General features: G+C 33.3%; 4 protein-coding genes across 4 annotated transcripts in view; 1 reads left to right on the forward strand and 3 right to left on the reverse strand.

Annotated features, from left to right (window-relative positions):
* Window positions 1-2694, forward strand: part of LOC107451702 (cytochrome P450 3A25) — a 53583-nt gene extending 50889 nt beyond the window's left edge. The window contains exons 13-14 of the mRNA XM_016067878.4: window positions 1020-1182; window positions 2481-2694. Coding sequence (XP_015923364.3) covers window positions 1020-1182; window positions 2481-2582 — 265 coding nt within the window. The 3' untranslated portion in view covers window positions 2583-2694. The remainder of the gene's footprint in view (window positions 1-1019; window positions 1183-2480) is intronic.
* An 8205-nt stretch (window positions 2695-10899) lies between these two features.
* LOC147807278 (zinc finger MYM-type protein 1-like) lies at window positions 10900-12711 on the reverse strand. The gene has a single exon (XM_087168862.1). The coding sequence runs from the start codon at window positions 12709-12711 to the stop codon at window positions 10900-10902; it is 1812 nt and encodes a 603-aa protein (XP_087024988.1).
* A 1180-nt stretch (window positions 12712-13891) lies between these two features.
* LOC147807279 (uncharacterized) lies at window positions 13892-15922 on the reverse strand. The gene is made up of 2 exons (XM_087168863.1): window positions 15436-15922; window positions 13892-15303 (listed from the first exon to the last, which is right to left on the reverse strand). The coding sequence occupies exons 1-2, from the start codon at window positions 15920-15922 to the stop codon at window positions 13892-13894; spliced, it is 1899 nt and encodes a 632-aa protein (XP_087024989.1).
* A 116-nt stretch (window positions 15923-16038) lies between these two features.
* Window positions 16039-19068, reverse strand: LOC139424870 (uncharacterized). Its single transcript, XM_087168864.1, has 2 exons — window positions 18811-19068; window positions 16039-17613 (listed from the first exon to the last, which is right to left on the reverse strand). The coding sequence occupies exons 1-2, from the start codon at window positions 19066-19068 to the stop codon at window positions 16039-16041; spliced, it is 1833 nt and encodes a 610-aa protein (XP_087024990.1).
* Window positions 19069-20373: the final 1305 nt, after the last annotated feature.

The raw sequence follows: 20373 nt of genomic DNA on the forward strand, positions 1-20373 counted from the left end.
TTACTTATTTTTAAAATCTTTATTTATTACAGTTTAAAGAATCTAATTTACAAATATGTCATGAAAAAAATCTGCTTGGCTTATCATATGCTGACTTATCATTTGCTAGTATGGGCCGATTCATGGTTTGCTTGAAATTTCTGAATAACATTTTAAGCTAAATTGAGTGAACATTTTTTTTAATGTTTCACGTTGTTCCTTTTGGTCAATTCAATTGATCTCTGTATTATTTGTGTATTGATATTTGAGAAATGGAAAAAAAATATGAAAATATAGCAGATTACTATAACGGAAGGCAGAAGTGACAAGCTCTGGAGTTAGTCTGAGATATAGTGCGCAAAATTAAAAACGGACCACACTGAATTACTTTTGATCTTATGATCGGATCTTCACATACCAGAACTCACTCAATCTAAATGATTCAAGGGGGTTACAAATATGTTACTTAATTAGCACAAATATGTTACTTAATTTTGAAATTCGAAATCAGGCAGAAAAACGTACTTTCTTCGTTTACAGATCAGTTCAAGGATCCAAATCTCTCGAGAAAGTTAGGTTTATTCAGAGAAAAGGCGTTTTTGCATTTGATTTCGTAACTTAAAATATCGTAAGCACAAATTAATTTGCATATTTAAGATTAGGCCTTCAAACCATTAAGATTGAGTCCTAGTACGTGACTATACGATCTGTAAGTTAAAAATTATTAAAAACTTTGTTTGGTTCACTGCAATATCTTATTGATTGAATGTGGGGCTATGAAAAGTTAAATATATTATTAATACATTGCTTCATATGCAGCAATATCGCTTCTCCGAATAGTACCTGGAACTATTGTGAAATAAGACATCTTCATATAAAATAGTTTTGGGGGATATTTTCTAAATTCATTAACTTTTCAAATTTCCTTCGGTCTGAACCAACAATTTGTGAATCTGGACAATCCCTTTTATTGGATCAAACCCTTCAATTGTAATTGTGCTTATTAAGCTTTTATTTTATCTTTCATAATTTTATTTCAGATTTTCAGACGAAGAGGTAGCAAAACGGGATCCTCACGTATATCTTCCTTTTGGGCATGGACCTAGAAACTGCGTCGGGTTGAGATTTGCACAGTTGAGTGCCAAAGTGTGCCTGGTGTACATTATCAGCTGCTTTATTTTTAAGTCATGCTCCCAAACCAAAGTAAGCTTAAACTGTAATTTTCATGATTGTTATATTTTTGTTTTATTTACAGTAAAATTGAGATGTATGAATTTTACATAAAGTAAAACAGGGGAAAATGCTGTAACTCATTTGCAGCCAATAACACCATAAACCTTCTTTAAGAACTGATGGGTTTCGTTATAACAAGTGGCTAATAGCAAAATCTGTGGGCCATGTTGCTACAGGTTGGACCCTATACTAGCAACTGGAACTAGAGAACATATTTAATATAAGAAGAAAACAACTAAATAAATTTTATCCAAAATCACAACTCAACCTATTTCATAACATCTCTGGACTAATGAAGTGGGCTAAAAGTGTTCTTGCATATAATTATAAAACTTGTTTATCCAAGGCAATCTCTTGCAAAATAATATTTTTTTTATACTTATTTATTGTATTTTATTATTTAAATTATTGAAGGTGGAAAAAAATCGTTGCAAGGTATACAAATTTTAACGCCAAATTAATCTTGGTATGATCACCGTCGACTAAATGCCACAGCATCAACAGCTATCCTTCTAAATTATTGGATTGAAGATGGTGCGTCATAAATAACTAAAAGTGCCTGTTATAGTCTAGGGCCTAGGCGTTATGGACAGTGCAAAATTTAACTTGAGACGAAAAGTTATTAATGAAATTAATTCATAAATTATAGAAATAAGCTTAGTTTGAAAATTATCAACTTCTACCTAAAAGTTTGATTGATTGCTATAAATTCGTTTAAATCTAATAACTCAAATAATAATGCCTCTGAGCGCTTTAATACTGAGGCAATTAAAATAGTTTTGACGGCATTACATAATTTTGAGGTACTATTATTTACATCAGCTGCTTTTATTTGCTTGCATATCGGTATTTTAAAACAATTTAGGTGCAGTTTAATGGGTTTAAATGTTTTCAGTGCTTAAATACTCTGATTTTCGATTTGCTTGTAAGCGCCTGATCTATAAATACTTCAAGAGTTTAAATTATTTCAATAATCAACTAAAAATATAATTAAATAATTACTTTCAAGTGAAATTAATTAATAAGCAAGTGTAAAAATATAATAAAAAATATAACAACATATTCATCTGTTCATCAAGGTAAATTAACCTATATATTTTATGTTTGATTCTAATATTTTATTCTTGTTTTAACATACAGCTTATCGCTGCTAAACTTTGTAAAGTTAACAGTAAAATCCTTGAAGTTAGGAGTTATTAGTGTATGGATATATGAAAATGTCTTTTAAAGAACGTGTAATGTTTTTATGCATTATTTTGCATTTTCAGATTCCATTGGAGCTTGCCAAAGATGCTTACTTCGTATTACATGCAAAAGATGTGACTGTTAAATTGGAAATTCGAAATGATTGTCCATTAGTTTATACTTAAATAATACCGATAACGCTATGATTGTTTAAAATATGCATCATTTAACAACGTATTGTAATCCTTTATCATAATTGTAATCAATAATGTAATCAATAAATTTTACCATCCATAACTTGACCTTTCTTAACTCTCACTATAATCACGATTGCACATAGCAAGAAAGAAATATGTTATTCAACCATTACGAGTTGGCGGTTGGAGCAGAAGTTAACAGAAGAGTTTTCATCAGAAGGAGAGATAGTGAACTAGGCGAGATCGTGAACAGAAGCGAAAATTCAAAATTGGCATCCCGTTCCGATTCTTTTGTTTACAATGATAGAAATCTCTTAAAATAAGTTAGATATTTCATTGATTTTTTCAACATATTTTTTCTTTATTCTTCCTGTAATAGTATAGTTACGTCGCACTAGAGCTGCACAATAGACTATTGCCAACGGTCTGGGGAACATTCATTAGAATAATCGGAAAACATACGAATCTCTACACATATCCGATTATGTATATATAATATATATATATATATATATATATATATATATATATATATATATATATATATATATATATATATATATATATATATATATATATATATATATATATATATATATATATATATATATATATATATATATATATATATATATATATATATATATATATATATATATATATATATATATATATATATATATATATATATATATATATATATATATATATATATATACCTGATAGAAGACCCAAATTAATGCACGGCATATAACTGAAATTTTCATTATTGATCTACAGTCATAAAAATAATACTTCATCTTCAGAGAGGAAAATTACAAGTAAATATGTTCCATGCATGTAATTTAATTCACCATCAGATTAACAATCAGATGGCTCGAAAACAGTCATTAACAGCTGTTATAGTAAATAAGAAATACATGAGTTTTTAGAGTAATATATATACGAGGGTTGCTATTTATATTTCTGGCCTTGGCAACAGTAAGTGTTGCTAGGCGACCGCAGACGATTTTAATCGAAATTTTGATATTTTTAAACATAAATTCAGCAGACGATTTACCATTATAGCTTCATTTGTGTTGTTGACAGTAAATTGAAAAGTTTCTCTTTCAAAAAATGGAATTGAATCGTGAACATTTTCGTGCCATTATTTTTCATAACTTTCGACGTGGATTGTCAAGACAAGAGTGCTTCGATGAACTTAATTCTTCATTCAGCGATGAAGCGCCATCCTACAGCACTATAAAAAATTGGTATAACGAATTTAATCGTGGTCGATGTTCGATCCAGGACGAATCCCGTGCAGGTCGTCCAAAATCCGTTGTTGTGCCAGAAAAGATCGATGCTGTGCGTGAACTGATAAAGCAAGATCGTCATGTGACATACCGTGAGATAGAGGCGTCTTTGGACATTAGTATGACTAGCATCAATAAAATATTGCATGAACATTTGAGTGTAAAAAAAATTTGTTCGCGTTGGATCCCGCATAATCTGACAAACGCTCAAAAAGAGGCTCGTGTCGATTGGTGCAAGGAAATGTTGGAAAAATAAGTTCAAGGTACATCAAAGGCTGTGTATAACATCTATACAGGTGACGAATCATGGATCTATGCATATGAGCCGGAAACAAAACAGCAATCAACTGTATGGATCTTCCAAGACGAGGCAAAACCAACAAAAGTTGTTCGAGGAAGAAGCACATCGAAACAAATGATTGCCTGTTTCATCGGCATTAACGGTCATGTGGCAACAATGGCGTTAGAGCAACGCAGGACGGTCAATTCTGAATGGTACACGACCATTTGTTTGCCAGAAGTCATCGGAGAAATTCAAAAAAAGCAGAAGAACAGGCGAATCATTCTTCAACATGACAATACGAGCTCTCACACATCGACTCAAACGAAGGCATTTCTGACGGAGCGGAAGATCGAACTGATGGGTCATCTGCCGTAGAGCCCTGATTTGTCACCCAATGACTTCTTCTTATTCCCACACATCAAAAATAAATTACGTGGACAACGGTTTTCGACCCCCGAGGAAGCGGTTGATGCATTCAAAACGCATGTTTTGGAGTTACCTCAATCGGACTGGAAAAAGTGCTTTGAAAATTGGTTCAAACGCATACAAAAGTGTATTGATCATCATGGAGAAGATTTTGAAAAACAATAAAATCAATTTCGATCCTACATATTTGTTTTTTCATTATTAGGTCAGAAATATAAATAGCAACCCTCGTATATATATATATATATATATATATATATATACCTTACGTGGCACCATAAACTCAGGTCTTTCTCTATCTGTTGGTAATACTAAACTTATTTACTTATTAAGCAAAATACATAAGCATGCAACTCAAACCAGGTTATTTTTTCTAGAAAGTCCGAGAATAAAAGGGAAGAAAGAGTTTCTAGAAAATCTGCAATAAAAGGGTTTATCTTTAAGTTTTCAAAGTTACCCTTCACCCTACGCCAGCAGGGTGGAGGAGGGCAGATGAAGTTTGGTATCATTGGGTTGCTTTTAAAAACTATTTAATGTATCTAGTTTCACTTTTCGATCCGATGTATATTTCTCGAGATATTTGACCGTTTTGAAACTTCTTTGCTCTCTGTATATACAATATTATTCTCAAGTTCTGGCTCCAGAGGTAAGTAAGGGGGGAGTAGTACAGCACGTAATGGAGCATTGTGATGAGATTTTTTTATCTTACATCACGTTAGCGATAGACATAATTTTAATACTTCTGCTGCCTACTATTCTGGGATGTCCCAAAGTCATACTTACGGGGGTTGGTTGCTGGGCAGATTTTAAATTATTACTAAAATCAATTATTACTACAATCAATACATAAATAATTTTGACAATGCCGTGGACATCTCTAGGAACTAGTTAAAATTGAAATCAAAGCATTTCTGGGCAGGTAAAAATTAAAAAAGATCAAAATATCAAAGTATTTTTTTTCTTCTTTTGTGCCTATTATAACACATTTAATGCATTGCCTATTCTGATTCAAACTTTTAAATACGCCATCAATGAATTCTTTTCTTTCACTAGATCACTAGATCTTTCAGTTTGTTACTTTTACAATGCTAATCAGAGGGCCGAGATATCTGGTTGGTAGGGCATTGGGCCTAAGTCCAAAAGATCGTGATTTCGATCCTTACCGGCTGATGAGTCCCCATGTAGTAAATGGTGACTGATGCACGTTTAATCTTTCGGGTCACAATGTCCTCCATGTTCCCGTAAGAAATCAATACCTTTGAGGGTTCCCAGGCAGCAAAATAATATTATCTAGAATGAGAAAGATGCAATATAATACTGCCGTGCTAGAAAAAGCTAGTCTCCTGAATCCTATCTTCTAATATTCGAAATAATATTGTATATATAAGATTAAATAGTGTTCATTCGAACTTTTGAAATTATCATCTAATTTATTATTTTTGGCTCAGCCCCACTTTTTTGTGAGAGGCTATCCCATATTATTAATAAATAAACATTTATTTATGAAAGAAAACAATAAATTAAATATTGCTTAAAATATCATTTTTGGCTAATGCAATTTTATGCCAGAACACGCAAGAAAATATTAGTGGAAGTAGATTCTGTTTGCGAACGATATAACTCTACAAATTTTTTCTACTGTTGAGTTGTAACTTCTTCATGATTGTTTACAATTTACATCGCCATATTGTTTGTGTTAATTATAAATCCATGAAACAGTAAAGTAGTATAGTAGGTAGTGTTTTTCCTTTAGTTAAAAATCAGCTAGAAAAGTAATATAAAGCACGATGTGTTAGAAAGGATGATGCTGCAGAAACATTCTGTATACTTATAGTCCTGACCACTTAATTAAAATTTTTAAGAATTAATTTAATACTCATATATCTAATTAAGTAAGTTAATATTATGAATTGTGATCATTATTGACTATAAATAGTTCGCGTGTAGTAGTTTATTATAACGTATTGTCTAACTATAAATAATAAATACTGAAATTAGTTCAGAATATGCTTGTAAAACAACATTTGCTTAGTTATTTGTCTGTGACAGAATTTTGCTGCAGCAATGAAAAAGATGAAAAATGAGGGTCTGCTGACAAATTTGCCTTTTTAAAACAATTAAGATTTAATTATCTGCTACTTTTAGCTCAGTTAAAACCATTACATTGCAGAATGTATAAAGTTAAACACAAACAAAACTGTTTCCGTATTAAAATTTGTTTAAAATATTGTAAAACAATGAATCAAACATTTTTATTTAAACATTAAATTTCTTGAACACAGACTGATCAGTGGCGTACCTAAAACTTTTGCCGCCCGGAGCGATCTCCAGTTTGATGCCCTTTCTATTATAAGTCAATCAAATAGTGGTTTTTATAAATTAATACACATAAATAAATTATTAAGTTATTTAATCAATATTAATTAATACACAGAGTAAATTTTTTTAGACATATTTGTATGCACTCGTAAACATATTTATATAATATCTACTCTTCTAGCTTTCATACTAGAAAAATCGTGTATAATGCTCTCAAAATTTATATTATTTGTAATTTCTTGTTCTATTGACAATATTGTAAGATTTTGTAGTCTTAATTGACTCATTGTAGAACGAAGATAATTTTTTATCAACTTCAATTTTGAGAAGCTTCTTTCGCAACAAGCGACACTGATTGAAATTGTTAAAAAAATTCTTAACAAAATTACAATGTTGGGAACAGAATTTTGCAACCTATACTGCTGAACAGTGGCGTAGTGAGGGGTGGGCAAGGGAGGGCATCATGCCCCGGGCGCTACTCACAAAGGAGCGCCAAATGGTCCGCAAAGCAAAAAATTGTTGTATAATTTTTATTTTTATTATAATTGATTTCTGGAAAACATATTTTAATTTTAGTGCCAGTGTAATATAATAAATGTTAATTTGTAAATAAAAAGGAATATTAATAGTCTAAATCAAACTGTAATAATATATTCATAATAGAAATGGCACGTCTTTCCTACTGGCAGGGCTGACTCAATCTGTGTCTATCAGCACTTTCTTATGGCATCTACGCTGTGTAGTAACATAAATTATCTCCTTTCTTGATTTGCCTGATAAAATAATATGTAATAATAAATATTTGAAGTGTACAAAGTACAAACATTCTTTCTTTCAGGACAATATATATTTTTATTTCCATAAACGCAATGTAGCTTACGCTTGTTAAAACGATAACAATAACACTATAATGTACTTATATGTACAGTCTAATGTACTTATATGCACACGGAAAAAAGTAGCCGAAAAATAACAACTAAAGGATCGAAAAGAGACACACAACAAATACATCGTTTTGCCGTTTCTAGAAAAGGACACAAACGCCGTATTTGTTGTGTGCCTGAGAAATATCAGTATTAAAAAATAAACGATTCCTTTTTTGCTACCTTCCGGATACTTTTTTTCGTGACTGTACGTATCTTAGACACTTACGACAGGTTGTGGAAGTCGGCAACAAATTAGGGAAATACCCGAAATATTAACGTTTAAGTCATTTTGTTCGTGTATTTTTCAGTTTTGCATCCTTGTCATCGCGCTCTGCTTAGAATAAAAATGAAATGTTATTAAATATTATATTTTATAAGTTTAATGTTAGCATAAATTCTAATGTATATTTCACTGTGTTACTACCTTTCAAGTTCAAGGCATTCTTGGTAAGTAATAAAACAAATAATGAAGCCATGTTTAAAAACTAGCAATTCAAGTTGGTACAAAAGTAGGAAACCTATTATCTTTACTTAGACTTGTAGCTCAGTTTGATCCGCTACTAGCAAATCATCTTAAACATGCCATAGAAACTCTAAAAACTGTCTCATATTTGTCAACACAGATCCAAAAGGAATTCATTCATCTTCTGGCATCTACAGTTCGAAATCAACTAATAAACGATATCAAAAGAAATAAATATTATGGACTTTTGTTTGATTCAACTCCTGATATCTCTCACCGAGAACAAATGTCCCAAGTCGTTAGGTATGTAGATGTTGATTTTATGAATAAAAAAGTTTCCATCAAAGAATCTTTTTTGGGTTTTATTGAAATACATGCTGAAGATGCAGCCTCGATCGAAAATACAATTTTAGATAAATTAAATTCCGATGAAATTTCATTAACAAACTGCAGACTACAATGTTACGATAATACTGCCGTGATGGCAGGTCACAAATCTGGCGTTTAACAAAGAATAGTGGGAAAAAATCATAAAGCATTATCTGTAAATTGTGATAATCATTCATTGAATTTAGTAGGAGTTACTGCAGCTGAACAAGATCAAATCGTTGTGACATGTTTTGGAATAATTGAAAACATATATCTGTTTTTCTCACGTTCAACATTACGATGGGAATTATTAGAAAATGCTTTAACAAAAACTGTCAAACGTGAATCTGAAACACGAGGGATCGGCGGAATACAAGCGGTTAGCGTTATCGTCGATGGGCTCAAGAATAGAGTAGAACAATTAGAAAAATTAGCAGAGGCCATTACCACTACAAGTGACACCAGAAGTGAAGCAACAATTCTGTTGCAAAATATACTAACTTTTAGTTTCATAACTTTAGTTCATTTCTGGTATGAAATCCTAAGGAGGATTGATCGTGTGCAGCTCAGATTACAAGATCCTAGAATGATCTTGAATCATTAGATCTTGAATCATTTCAATGATCTTGAATCATTTCAATGATCTTGAATCATTAGCTACTGAACTACCCGAAATTTGAGATAAGCTCCGTGAAGATGCAATAGAAAAAGCGAAGTCTCTTTGTGAAGAATGGGATATTGATACAACAATACGTGTAAGAAGACGCCGCAAAATGCTCGGAGAATTGGCTAGAGATGTTGGTCTTTACACAGAAAATGAAATTTCTCGTGTTATGAAAAGCGTTCTTGATCGCCTCCAACAAGAAATATGTACACGATTAAGTGACCTTAAGTTCAAATTTGGAATTCTACTAGACATTGAAAATTTATTAAACGAGGATAATGTTGATAACGACCTTGAAAAAAATTGTACAAATTTGGGTGAATTTTACTATACAGATTTCAATGGAATAGAACTCTTTATCGAAATATGTGACTGCAAAATGTTACTCCGCAGTAGATAAGAAATTGAACCTAAAACTCCATTAGAATTTCGTACTTTTATAATCTCGTATGGAGAAGATGTTTTTCCAAACCTGAGAGTGACACTTCAAATACTCCTGACTATCTCAGTATCAACTGCTAGCTGCGAACGTTCATTCAGCAAATTAAAATTAATTATAACATATCTACGATAAACGATGGTTCAAGATCGCCTAAGTGACCCAGCATTAAGTGTGGAAAGAGAAAAATTTGAAATAATCAACTTTGATGACATTATTGATAAAGTTGCTTCATGAAAAGCAAGGAAAATTTATACATAGTAATTAGTCTTATTAGTGTATTATAATCATATTATTAACAAATATATGTATCCCCTTAGAGATAATAAATATTTACTTTTTTATTGTTTTAAAACTGCGTGTTTTTAAAATATTTCCTTATAAATAAGTAAAATAAATAATAGGTATCTTTTGAACTAATTCTAGATGATCATATACAATTCAGAATCTAGTCTTGTTTTCTCAACTGCATTTTTTGTCACAAATTAAAAGCCTAGCTTGAGCCTATGACTTTATTTATTTTACTTTATTTATTTTACTTTATTTATTTATTAATTTGGGAGTATATTTTACATATAATATTATATGGTTTTCGAATGGGGGGGGCGCTGAAAAGGTATTGTGCCCCGGGCGCGAGTTAAGCTCGCTACGCCACTGCTGCTGAATGAATTTTAGCAGATCAAGAGGGCCCTTCTCCCCGTTTTTCCAATGTTTTGCCTCTTCTTTTAGTGTAGGTACAGCCATAAAAACCTGGATCCTTTTTCTTTCAATATGGAACTGTTCTTTATCAATGTCAATCAAGTCATTTATTTGACATTCAAATTCTTCATTTAGTAGGTTACACGGTATTATACACGAATATTTTCTTACAAAGCCATGCAACTGATCGAAACGTTCTTTTATTTCCTTTATAATTCTGTCCATAGATGAAAACATTTCTCTTCGTACTTCTTCTTCTAAGGATAGCCCCACGTCTCGCGAATTTCCCCCACTCATATTTTTTCTCCTTCTAACTCGACGCTCAGTCGACATCTCCAACTCTTCACAAATTATTTTGGCTGCTATAACAGCGTTTTGTACTAGCGTATCTCTTTGTTCCATGAAATGTGTTTGCAAAGAATTTAGTTTATATGGCATTGGTGGACATTTAACCCTTTTATTTGCAGGTATTTTTGATCGTCATTAATTTCCAAAAGGACGGGTTCCCATAAATGAAGGTAACATAGAAAAGAAAAAGATTGCATAGAATTGAGTAATACTCCAGCATCTGATCTCGTTTTACTATTTTCTTCTTCAGGTGTCAATTTTTCCAAAGCGCTTAAAATGTAAAAAAAATGTTTTTTTACTATAGTTACCGCGGCAGCTCTAGCGCTCCAGCGAGTTTCTACACTGCGTTTAACACCTTGACCAGTGAGAGAAAGTAAAACATTCCATCTATGAGTGGAAGAAGAAAACAACGAAAACAACTGTTCGATAGTTCCAAAAAATGTGATGGAATTGATAGCTGTAGAAGCTGCGTGTAAACATGCCAGGTTTAAAGAATAATTTGTACATGCTACAAATCCTGCATTTGGATTTATTTCTTTAATACGAGTTTGAACACCGCTGTGCTTTCCTGCCATGACGGCAGCATTATCGTAAGCCTGTCCTCTGCAATTTTTTATATCTAAACCGTCATTTTCTAATTTCGTTAAAATCATATCTGTGATTTCACCAGCAGTTTTTCCTTTAGTTTCTACAAAGTCAATAAACGATTCTACAACTTTAACTTCGCTACCATCAATAACTACATATCTAATAATTTGACTGGTTTGATCTTTGTGTGAAATGTCAGGAGTGCTGTCAAATATAATACAAAAGTATTTAACCTGCTTTATTTGATCCATAATTGTTTTTCTGACTGCGCCTCCCAATAGCTCTATGAATTCGTTCTGGATCTTCGGCGACAAATAAGAGATACTATATTTATTACCCATCTTAATTTTTACTACGTGTTCTCGTAATACTGGGTCGTACTTAGCCAATAAGTCAACAAGCTCAAGAAAATTTCCTCTATTTTCCATTGAATCGATGTTTTCCTGATGAACACTTTCACGATGTCCTCGAAACGCCAAATTTTGTTTTGCTAAGAATCTAATTATATCAAGTATTCTTGTTAGAATTTCCTTCCATTTTTTTATTTCTTTATCAATATTCTGTTGTAGTTTGTCAATAGTTGCGCCACGTCCAAGTCTTATTTCTAATTCCTTCCATTTGGAATATGATCGAATGTGCAGTGGACTCACCTCATGTTGACTAATTTTGGGATTAAGTTTCCACCATTTGTTAAAACCATTTTCCGTATTAAAACCTGCTTGACAAAGATTATCAAACAGTTTGCAGCAGAAACAATGAATACTTTTCTTCGATGGTGAATATACCATCCACGATCTTAAGAGCTTTTCGCCATTAGGCAAAATTTGAAAAAACCAGTCCTGACTCAGTTTTCTTGTTTCACCTTTGGCCTTGATTGTATTATTAGGACGTTTTACTCCTTCGCTGAAGTCGGCGTCCAAATTTTGAATTGCAAAGGGACCTTGACGTACCAGAAATACTTTTGTATTGTCGTCAATTTTGTTAGGCCATAATCCAATATCTTTCATAGAAATAGACGGAATAATTTGTGCAGCAGATTCTTCATCAGAACTTGATGAACTTCCTACTTCTTCGCCAGTGTGTGAAGCAGGTCTTTCCTCTTGAACAACATTGGAAAATGTTTTTTCGCCTTCGAGGGCTGCTTCTTCGCCCGTATTTGAGGCAACAATACTAAAAGAACTAGAAGTTGACTTATGGGAGATATATTTGAGTAGTGCTCCAGTATTTTTAGTCTGTATTTCCTCCCTTCTCTTCCTTTTCTTTCTAAATGACGCACCACTTTCTTTTATTCGTTTCATCCTAGGGATATATAATAAAAATATAACTTGTCGAAATAAATAGTATATTATGTATAGAAAACGGCAAAGTCATTTTACTACTCTGAATAACATTTAGAATAACATCTATATCTATAATACGTAATATAATATACTTACCTATAATAAACTCTCCAAATGCACTGGCACCCTAATAATTTGTTTCACTCTTCACTGTTAAAAGATTGAATCGCGAATGAACAAAATGGTTTATAAGCAATTTATCATTCCAAATACAATTCTTCAAAACGGACTGAGTATATTTATCTATTTGCGATTCCTGAAATTGTAACTTCGTCAGTATTTTTGTTTTGTCTCGTTTAGATTTTGTTGTTTGAAAAAGATAGTTCTTATGCCGGCGCCCTAATGCTTTGCAGACCAGCGGCCTGCCTGGTCCTCCGCCTTCCCGCCTAGACCGCCTTCCGCCGGCCCTGCTTTTCAAAAGAAAAATCGATAATTTAAAAAAATATTGATATATCGCTTCAAAGTAATCATATAAACTTTTCAAAAGAAATGACATTTATAAACTGATATCAAAAAATTTTAGTTAGGAAAAATTGCCGAACAAAATCGTAAAGATCCTTTTACGAATTCAACGAATTTTAATGAATGCAATAAAATAAAATTATTATCTTGTTCCTAAATTAGAATTCAAAATTTACACTAAAATGTATTTATATACACCGAGGAATAATATTCGAAATCATATAGTTAATCATAATTTATATAAACCAAATATTAAACTTATAATAATCATAATAATCATTTATTATTCAAGAAAGAAAATAAATATGAAATGAATAAGTTGCTTTTTACAACTGTATTATCTAATAACTAGGTCGCTGGTTCTTATAAACAAATAACAATTTTATTATTACGAAACAATTACAAAATCCAAAATGAAACATTGAACACACGATAGGTTCGAATGCTTCGAACGACAAACTACAACTACTTTTACAATTTCTTTTTAACTAGAGGGCGTTGCTCGCTACAACATAACAAGCTCAAACATTCCGGCCCCCATTGAACTTTGTTCAATAATTAAAGATAAAAATACAATTCACAAAAAAGAACAATTGAAATTAATGCAATATCACAACAACTTAAAACATACACCAATTTCACAATAAGCAATAAACAATACAATAATAAAGTTCAATTAATCAATATTTATGGGTAGGATACTTAATCGATTTACAGCTCTTTTAAAAAGACCTTTGGAAGTTCTTACCTTAACTACCCTCACATAATTATCTAAACCAGGGAGAACTTCCTCAATTCTACCTAGTACCCATTGACAAACAGGTAAGCGGTCCTCCTTAACAAGAACCATAGTGCCGATGGCAATATTATTTTTCGAAAATTGCCACTTTGATCTTTCGTGCAATTCTGATAAGTAGTCTCTATACCACTTTTTCCAGATGTTCTGGACCATTTTAGTTACTCTTTTCCATTTAGTTAAGCGATTATCCTTTTCAGTGCTTATATCGGGTTCTACTGGGACATTGATCGGTCTGCCAATTAAGAAGTGACCTGGCGTTAATGCGTTAAAATCCTTGGAATCTGAGGAAAGGGGAGTAATTGGCCTGGAATTCAGCATTCCCTCGATTTGGGTGACAAGCGTTAAAAATTCTTCGAGTGTCAATTTTGAATCTCCAATAGTTTTCTTAAGGTGAGTTTTGAATGCCTTTACCCCAGCCTCCCAGATCCCCCAAAAATGAGGCGCCCGTGGAGGGATAAACTTCCACTCTACTTCTTCTAACAGTAAATAATCTAATAATTGAGGTTCTTGAGTATTAACAAGTTTAAATAATTTCTTTAGCTCATTGCAAGCTCCCCTGAAATTTGTAGCATTGTCACTGAAGATGGTTGAGCATTTTCCTCTTCTAGCAAAAAACCTCTTTAGACAAGCTATTAATGCTTCGGAAGATAAATCAGATACGATTTCTAAATGTATTGCACGAGTTGCAAAACATACGAATACTGCAACATACATTTTTTTATACGAACCCTTTCTCGATTTATTTGATCTTATAAAAAATGGTCCACAAAAATCGAGACCACTTTTATTGAAAGTAAAATTAGGTACTACTCTTTCAATTGGCAAATTACCCATTACTTGAGTTACTGATACAGGACTTTGTTTACAACAAATTACACAATCATGTACGATCTTTCTCGCGAGATTTCTGCCGCTAACCGGCCAGAATTTTTGTCTCACAGTGTTCAGTAAAGCTTGAGACCCAAGATGAAAATATTTTAAATGATGATGTAGCATAATCATCCGAGTTAATTCATGTCTAGCAGGTAAAATGATAGGATATTTAGAATTATAACTTACCTGAGCATGAGCGATTCTACTACCTACGCGTAAAAGTCCATCCTTATCCAAGAAAACATTTAATGCTTTTAGTTTACTTCTGGGGGAGATTTGCGCTCCTTTCTTAATGGATGCAATTTCCGAGAAAAACTCACCTCCTTGCACCTCCCTAATCAGAAATAGCTCCGCCCTCCTTAATTCCTCCAAGGTAATGGGACCTACAACCCTTATTTGATCTTTACGAGTATTTCCTATGAATCTGAAAATAAAACTAAGAACATGAATTAATTTCAAATAATTATTGCTTAGATTTAGAAAATTATTCACAAAGGAATTAGAGTTGAGAGTGGCAAAGTTAGAGTCAATGGTGGTTTTTAATTCACTAATATAGTCATTGTTGGAGTCTAGTTCAACTGAATTGTTCTTATCTGGTGGGCCTTCTTCACGAAGGAAACTCGGGCCATCCCACCAAAGTTTGCAAGTCAAAATGTCTTTGGCATCTAATCCACGAGATATTATATCTGCTGGGTTTTCTTCTGAAGAAATGTGTCTCCATTCATACGATTCTGTAAGTTCTTGGATTGCAGCTATTCGATTACTCACAAAAGTTTTCAGAACATGCGGTGATTTACCAATCCATGCGAGGCAAATCATTGAGTCTGTCCATAAGATCACCTTCTCAATTGGAATTTTCAATGAAGGCAAAACCTTGTGCATCAACTGAGACAGCAGAAGACAGGAACTTAATTCCAGGCGTGGGATGGTGAGTGATTTTAAAGGAGCAACTCTAGATTTACTGCAAAGAAGTGTAGCTGTAGGTATTCCATCAGTTGGAATCGATTGCACATAAATCGCTGCTCCATAGGCCATTAGAGAGGCATCAGCGAAGCCATGAATCACAATGCTTTCTTCTCGAAAGACATACCTCGGAATTGCGAGATTTTTCAATTCTGGGAGCGTTGAAACGAAGTCAATCCAGTTCTTTTCTATACAGTCTGGTAACATTTGTATACAGTCTGGTCTATTTTTAGTAACCAAAGTTTTTGCAAATAAATTTTGGCTTTTGTTATAACAGGGCCAATCAGTCCAAGGGGATCAAATATTCTTGATATGAGAGAAAGGACATCTCGTTTTGTGTAAGAGTCCTTCTCATGTAGTTCTATTTTGTACAAGAAACAGTCTGTAAGTGTGTTCCAAAGAACACCTAAAGTTTTAACTGACTCGCATTCTGGCTGATCACTGAAACTATATTCAGTAATGCCCTTATTTTCGAAAGCAAGCAGTTCAGGATGGTTTGCACCCCATTTGTGCAAGTTCATTTTTCCTCGTTTCATCAATTCTACAAGTTGAGACTGAAGAAGTTTAGTCCCTTCGATTGTGGATTCACCCGAAAGAACGTCATCTATATAGAAATCATTTAGAACGACTGAAGATGCTAGAGGTAAGTGGTTGCATTCATCAAGAGCTAGTTGTTTCAGTGTACGAGTAGCCAAATAAGGAGCGTTTGATGTACCATAAGTAACCGTATTTAACTGATATGTTTCCACAGAAGAATCGAAACTATTCTTCCACAAAATTCGAAGATATCTTCGTTGTAACGGATTTATTTGAATCATTCTATACATTTTCCGGACATCTGCAGTAAATGCATATCGATGTTTCCGAAAGCGAACCATAATTGAAAATAAGTCTTGTTGCGGTATTTTACCCTTTAAGAAAATGTCATTCAACGACAAACCTGACGTCGTAGGCATCGATGCGTTAAATACAACGCGTAACTTCGTGCTACTCTTTTCTGGTTTATACACAGAATGGTGAGGGATAACATAACAGTCATTATTATTTTTTGCATCTTCAACTAATTCCATATGATTAAGAAATTTATATTCTTCCATAAATGCGGAATAGAGCGATTTTAAGTTCGAATCCCGATCAAGACGTTTCCAAATGCCGTCAAGTCTTTTTTCCGCCAATTTTCTTGAATGTCCCAATAAAGCGGGATCTTCCATAGGCATGCTAACGACATATTGTCCATCAACCTCTCGATAATAGGTCTCCAAGAAATGAGTTTCGCAGAATTTTTCTTCCCTATTCAAAAGAATGTCAGATTCACCAAAACCCTCAATTTCCCAAAATTTTTGCAAAGTTTCTTCCAATTGTTTGTTTTGAGTCATTAAACCACAGTACTGTAACTCAGAAGAAGAGTTAACAACACCACTAGCCACGTAACCAAACTGCGTTTCCTGGAACAGTAAATTATGCGAAGCGCTTCGAATTTTGTTTTCTTTTAATAAATCAAAGAAACATTCAGCTCCTAATAACAAGTCAATTTCCCCTGGTACATTAAAGTTCGTGTCAGCTAAAGAAATACTTTTAGGTAAATCAGCTTCATCGATGCAAATTGGCATAGCTGGAGTTATTTCCGTTATTTTTGGAACAATAAAAAAGTCAAGTTCCCTAATAAAATCCCTTTCCTTATTTGTAATAGTTGACCTAATTTTATATTCCAGAGTAGTAGTGATTCCATTAAGTCCGGAAATAGGAGCAGAAACTTTTATTTTCTTTAAAGCCAGTTGTTTTGAAAATTTATTAGATACGGCATTAATTTGACTACAACTATCGAGTAATGCCCGTCCTTCAATGAATTCACCATTTCTTGCTTTTATTTTAATCATAGCAGTAGCCAAAACCACAGATTTATTAGAGGTTATAAAACAATTCGAAAGATGTTTAGATATATGAAGAGAGGTCTCCTTCCTTCCCCCCTCAACAGCTTCAGATTGCAGTTTTTCATCCAAGGCCGTGGGAAGAGGCGCCGATGATTCATTATTAATTGGAGTAAATACTTCCCCTCGATGTAACAAGCTATGATGCGATTTCGATTTGCATATATTACAAACATATTGCGACTTACAATTTGATGTAAAATGTTTACCAGAAAAACACTTTAAACATAGTCTATTACGTTTAACAACAGAAAATCTTTCACTAAAATTCATATCAATAAATTTGGTACATTTAAAAAGTGGGTGCGGCAAATTACAAGCAACGCACTTTTTATCATTGTTATTATTCGAATTAAGGAGAAATGATTTTGGTTTTGCTTCGCTTTGCTGTTTTGATTTGTAAAACACATTTTTAACTATACTTTCTAATGTCTGGCTTCTTTTTTCAAGAAATGCCATTAAATTATCGAAACTTGGAATTTCAGACGTATTTATAGAAAGTTCGAACTGCTTTCTCGATTCTCTGTCAAGTTTTTCTAATATTATTGTTATTAACATAATATCCGATAAATCATTTCTTTCGAATCCTAAATTTTTTAAAGCTCTAATGTTTTTATTTATGACATCGATTAAACGTCTGAGATCTATAGAGGATTCACGAATTATTTTTTCGAATTCTAAAATAGATTTAAAGTGAATGTTTACCATAATTCTTTTATTTTCGAATCTATTTTTTAATGCTTTAAACAACGATTCAAAGGTATCTTCTGGTGTTTCTAACAACTTAGCTTCATTTCTCAATGCGGCATGAAGATAATGCAATTTTTGTACATCAGACAAATCTTTATTATTTGTTACAATGTTATCGAATTCTATTTTAAACATATTCCATTCCTCATATTTACCATTAAATAGCGGAAGTGGAATTTCAGGTAGCTTAATTTTACAAACATTAGTTTTGTTTTCTAATGAATTACCAGTGTTTTCTGATGAATTACTAGCATCATCTATTAATAATTGATTAAAGCTTACCTCTAGCTCTTCTATGCGAGTATCCAATTCTATTAGCGAGTTTTCGATTTCTGTCATGTCCTCGTCTTCCGGTATAGAAGTGTAATAATCCGATCTGAGTTCTTCTATAGTACTGGATATCTTTTCAAGGGCCTTTAGTTTTGTTTCTAATTTTATTTTAGTCCAAATAACTGTACCATCAGTTATGGCACTTTCTAAACGAGTCAGTTGCGCTTTAAGCGAACCTTTTTTTCTATTTAACGCTACTATTGTAGCCATTCTAAAGTATTATTTTGCAGATGCAACGAACGAAATAACGAAATTCCCTCCGGCTCGACGGACCAAAATGTATTATCTAATAACTAGGTCGCTGGTTCTTATAAACAAATAACAATTTTATTATTACGAAACAATTACAAAATCCAAAATGAAACATTGAACACACGATAGGTTCGAATGCTTCGAACGACAAACTACAACTACTTTTACAATTTCTTTTTAACTAGAGGGCGTTGCTCGCTACAACATAACAAGCTCAAACAACAACTATAAGTAAATATAAAAAATGCCGCCCCAAGGTAAGTGCCGCCCGGTGCGGACCGCACCCACCGCCCCCCCCCTTGGTACGCCACTGAGACTGATGAGTATGTGTTTGATGCATCATTATTTAGATTAATTTGTAAATGATTAAAAAATAAACAATAATATGATCAATTCACGTGTGAATTCGCCTGGTTGTTGTTGCAGTTCATTTACGTCGCACTAGAGCTGCACAATGGGCTATTGGCGACAGTCTGGGAAACATCCCTGAGGATGATCCAAAGACATGCCATCACAATTTTGATCCTCTGCAGAGGGGATTGCACCCCCGGTTCGGTAACCCGACGACCTGAACGCGAAGTCGAGCACTTTACGACAGAACAGTTCAACGAAGACCAATACATCTCATACCCTCGACCCTTACGTAGACTAATCCAAGTGGTCACCCACCCGCACACTGAAGGCAGTCAATGATGTGAATTCGCTTGGATGGTTGCATTAGGGTCCGCTTCAGGTTTATGTGATTCATGCACCTTCGATCCCCCGAACACGTAATTGGTAAATATCCGTGGAAGAAAATGTTATCTAATCAAGTTTTTCTTTTCCATCGACAGCTATTGGAGTTGTGTGAATTATATAGAATGAGAACATTCTCATTTTACGTGAAAGAGTCGTAAATTCGGAGATGCGAGAGAGAGTCTGATTGGCGAGTTTTTCACGAGTAAATATATTTTACCAGTCAGGTTCTTATTTGCTTCTCCGATTTCATATTTTTTTGTAGAAAGAGAAAACGGCCCCTTATGGAGCTTGCATTCTCTCTACAAGGGATTCACAAATGCAAGTACGCATAAAAGCGATTAGTTTGTCTTACATGCTTCTAGGCTTACTTGAATTCTACATAGAGGCGTAATTCAATATATTCTCACTTGCGTTGAGAATAGTTCCATACAGAGTGAATGGCTCCTAAGCTGCGAAACTTTAAAATGAAGAAACCTTCACTCCTTATGCAGAAAATAAGTAAATAAAATAAAGTTTTGCGCAGAG

This window comes from Parasteatoda tepidariorum, chromosome 7 (assembly GCF_982258835.1).
Source record: "Parasteatoda tepidariorum strain Cologne lab strain chromosome 7, Ptep-v5.0, whole genome shotgun sequence".
Classification (NCBI taxonomy): domain Eukaryota; kingdom Metazoa; phylum Arthropoda; class Arachnida; order Araneae; family Theridiidae; genus Parasteatoda; species Parasteatoda tepidariorum.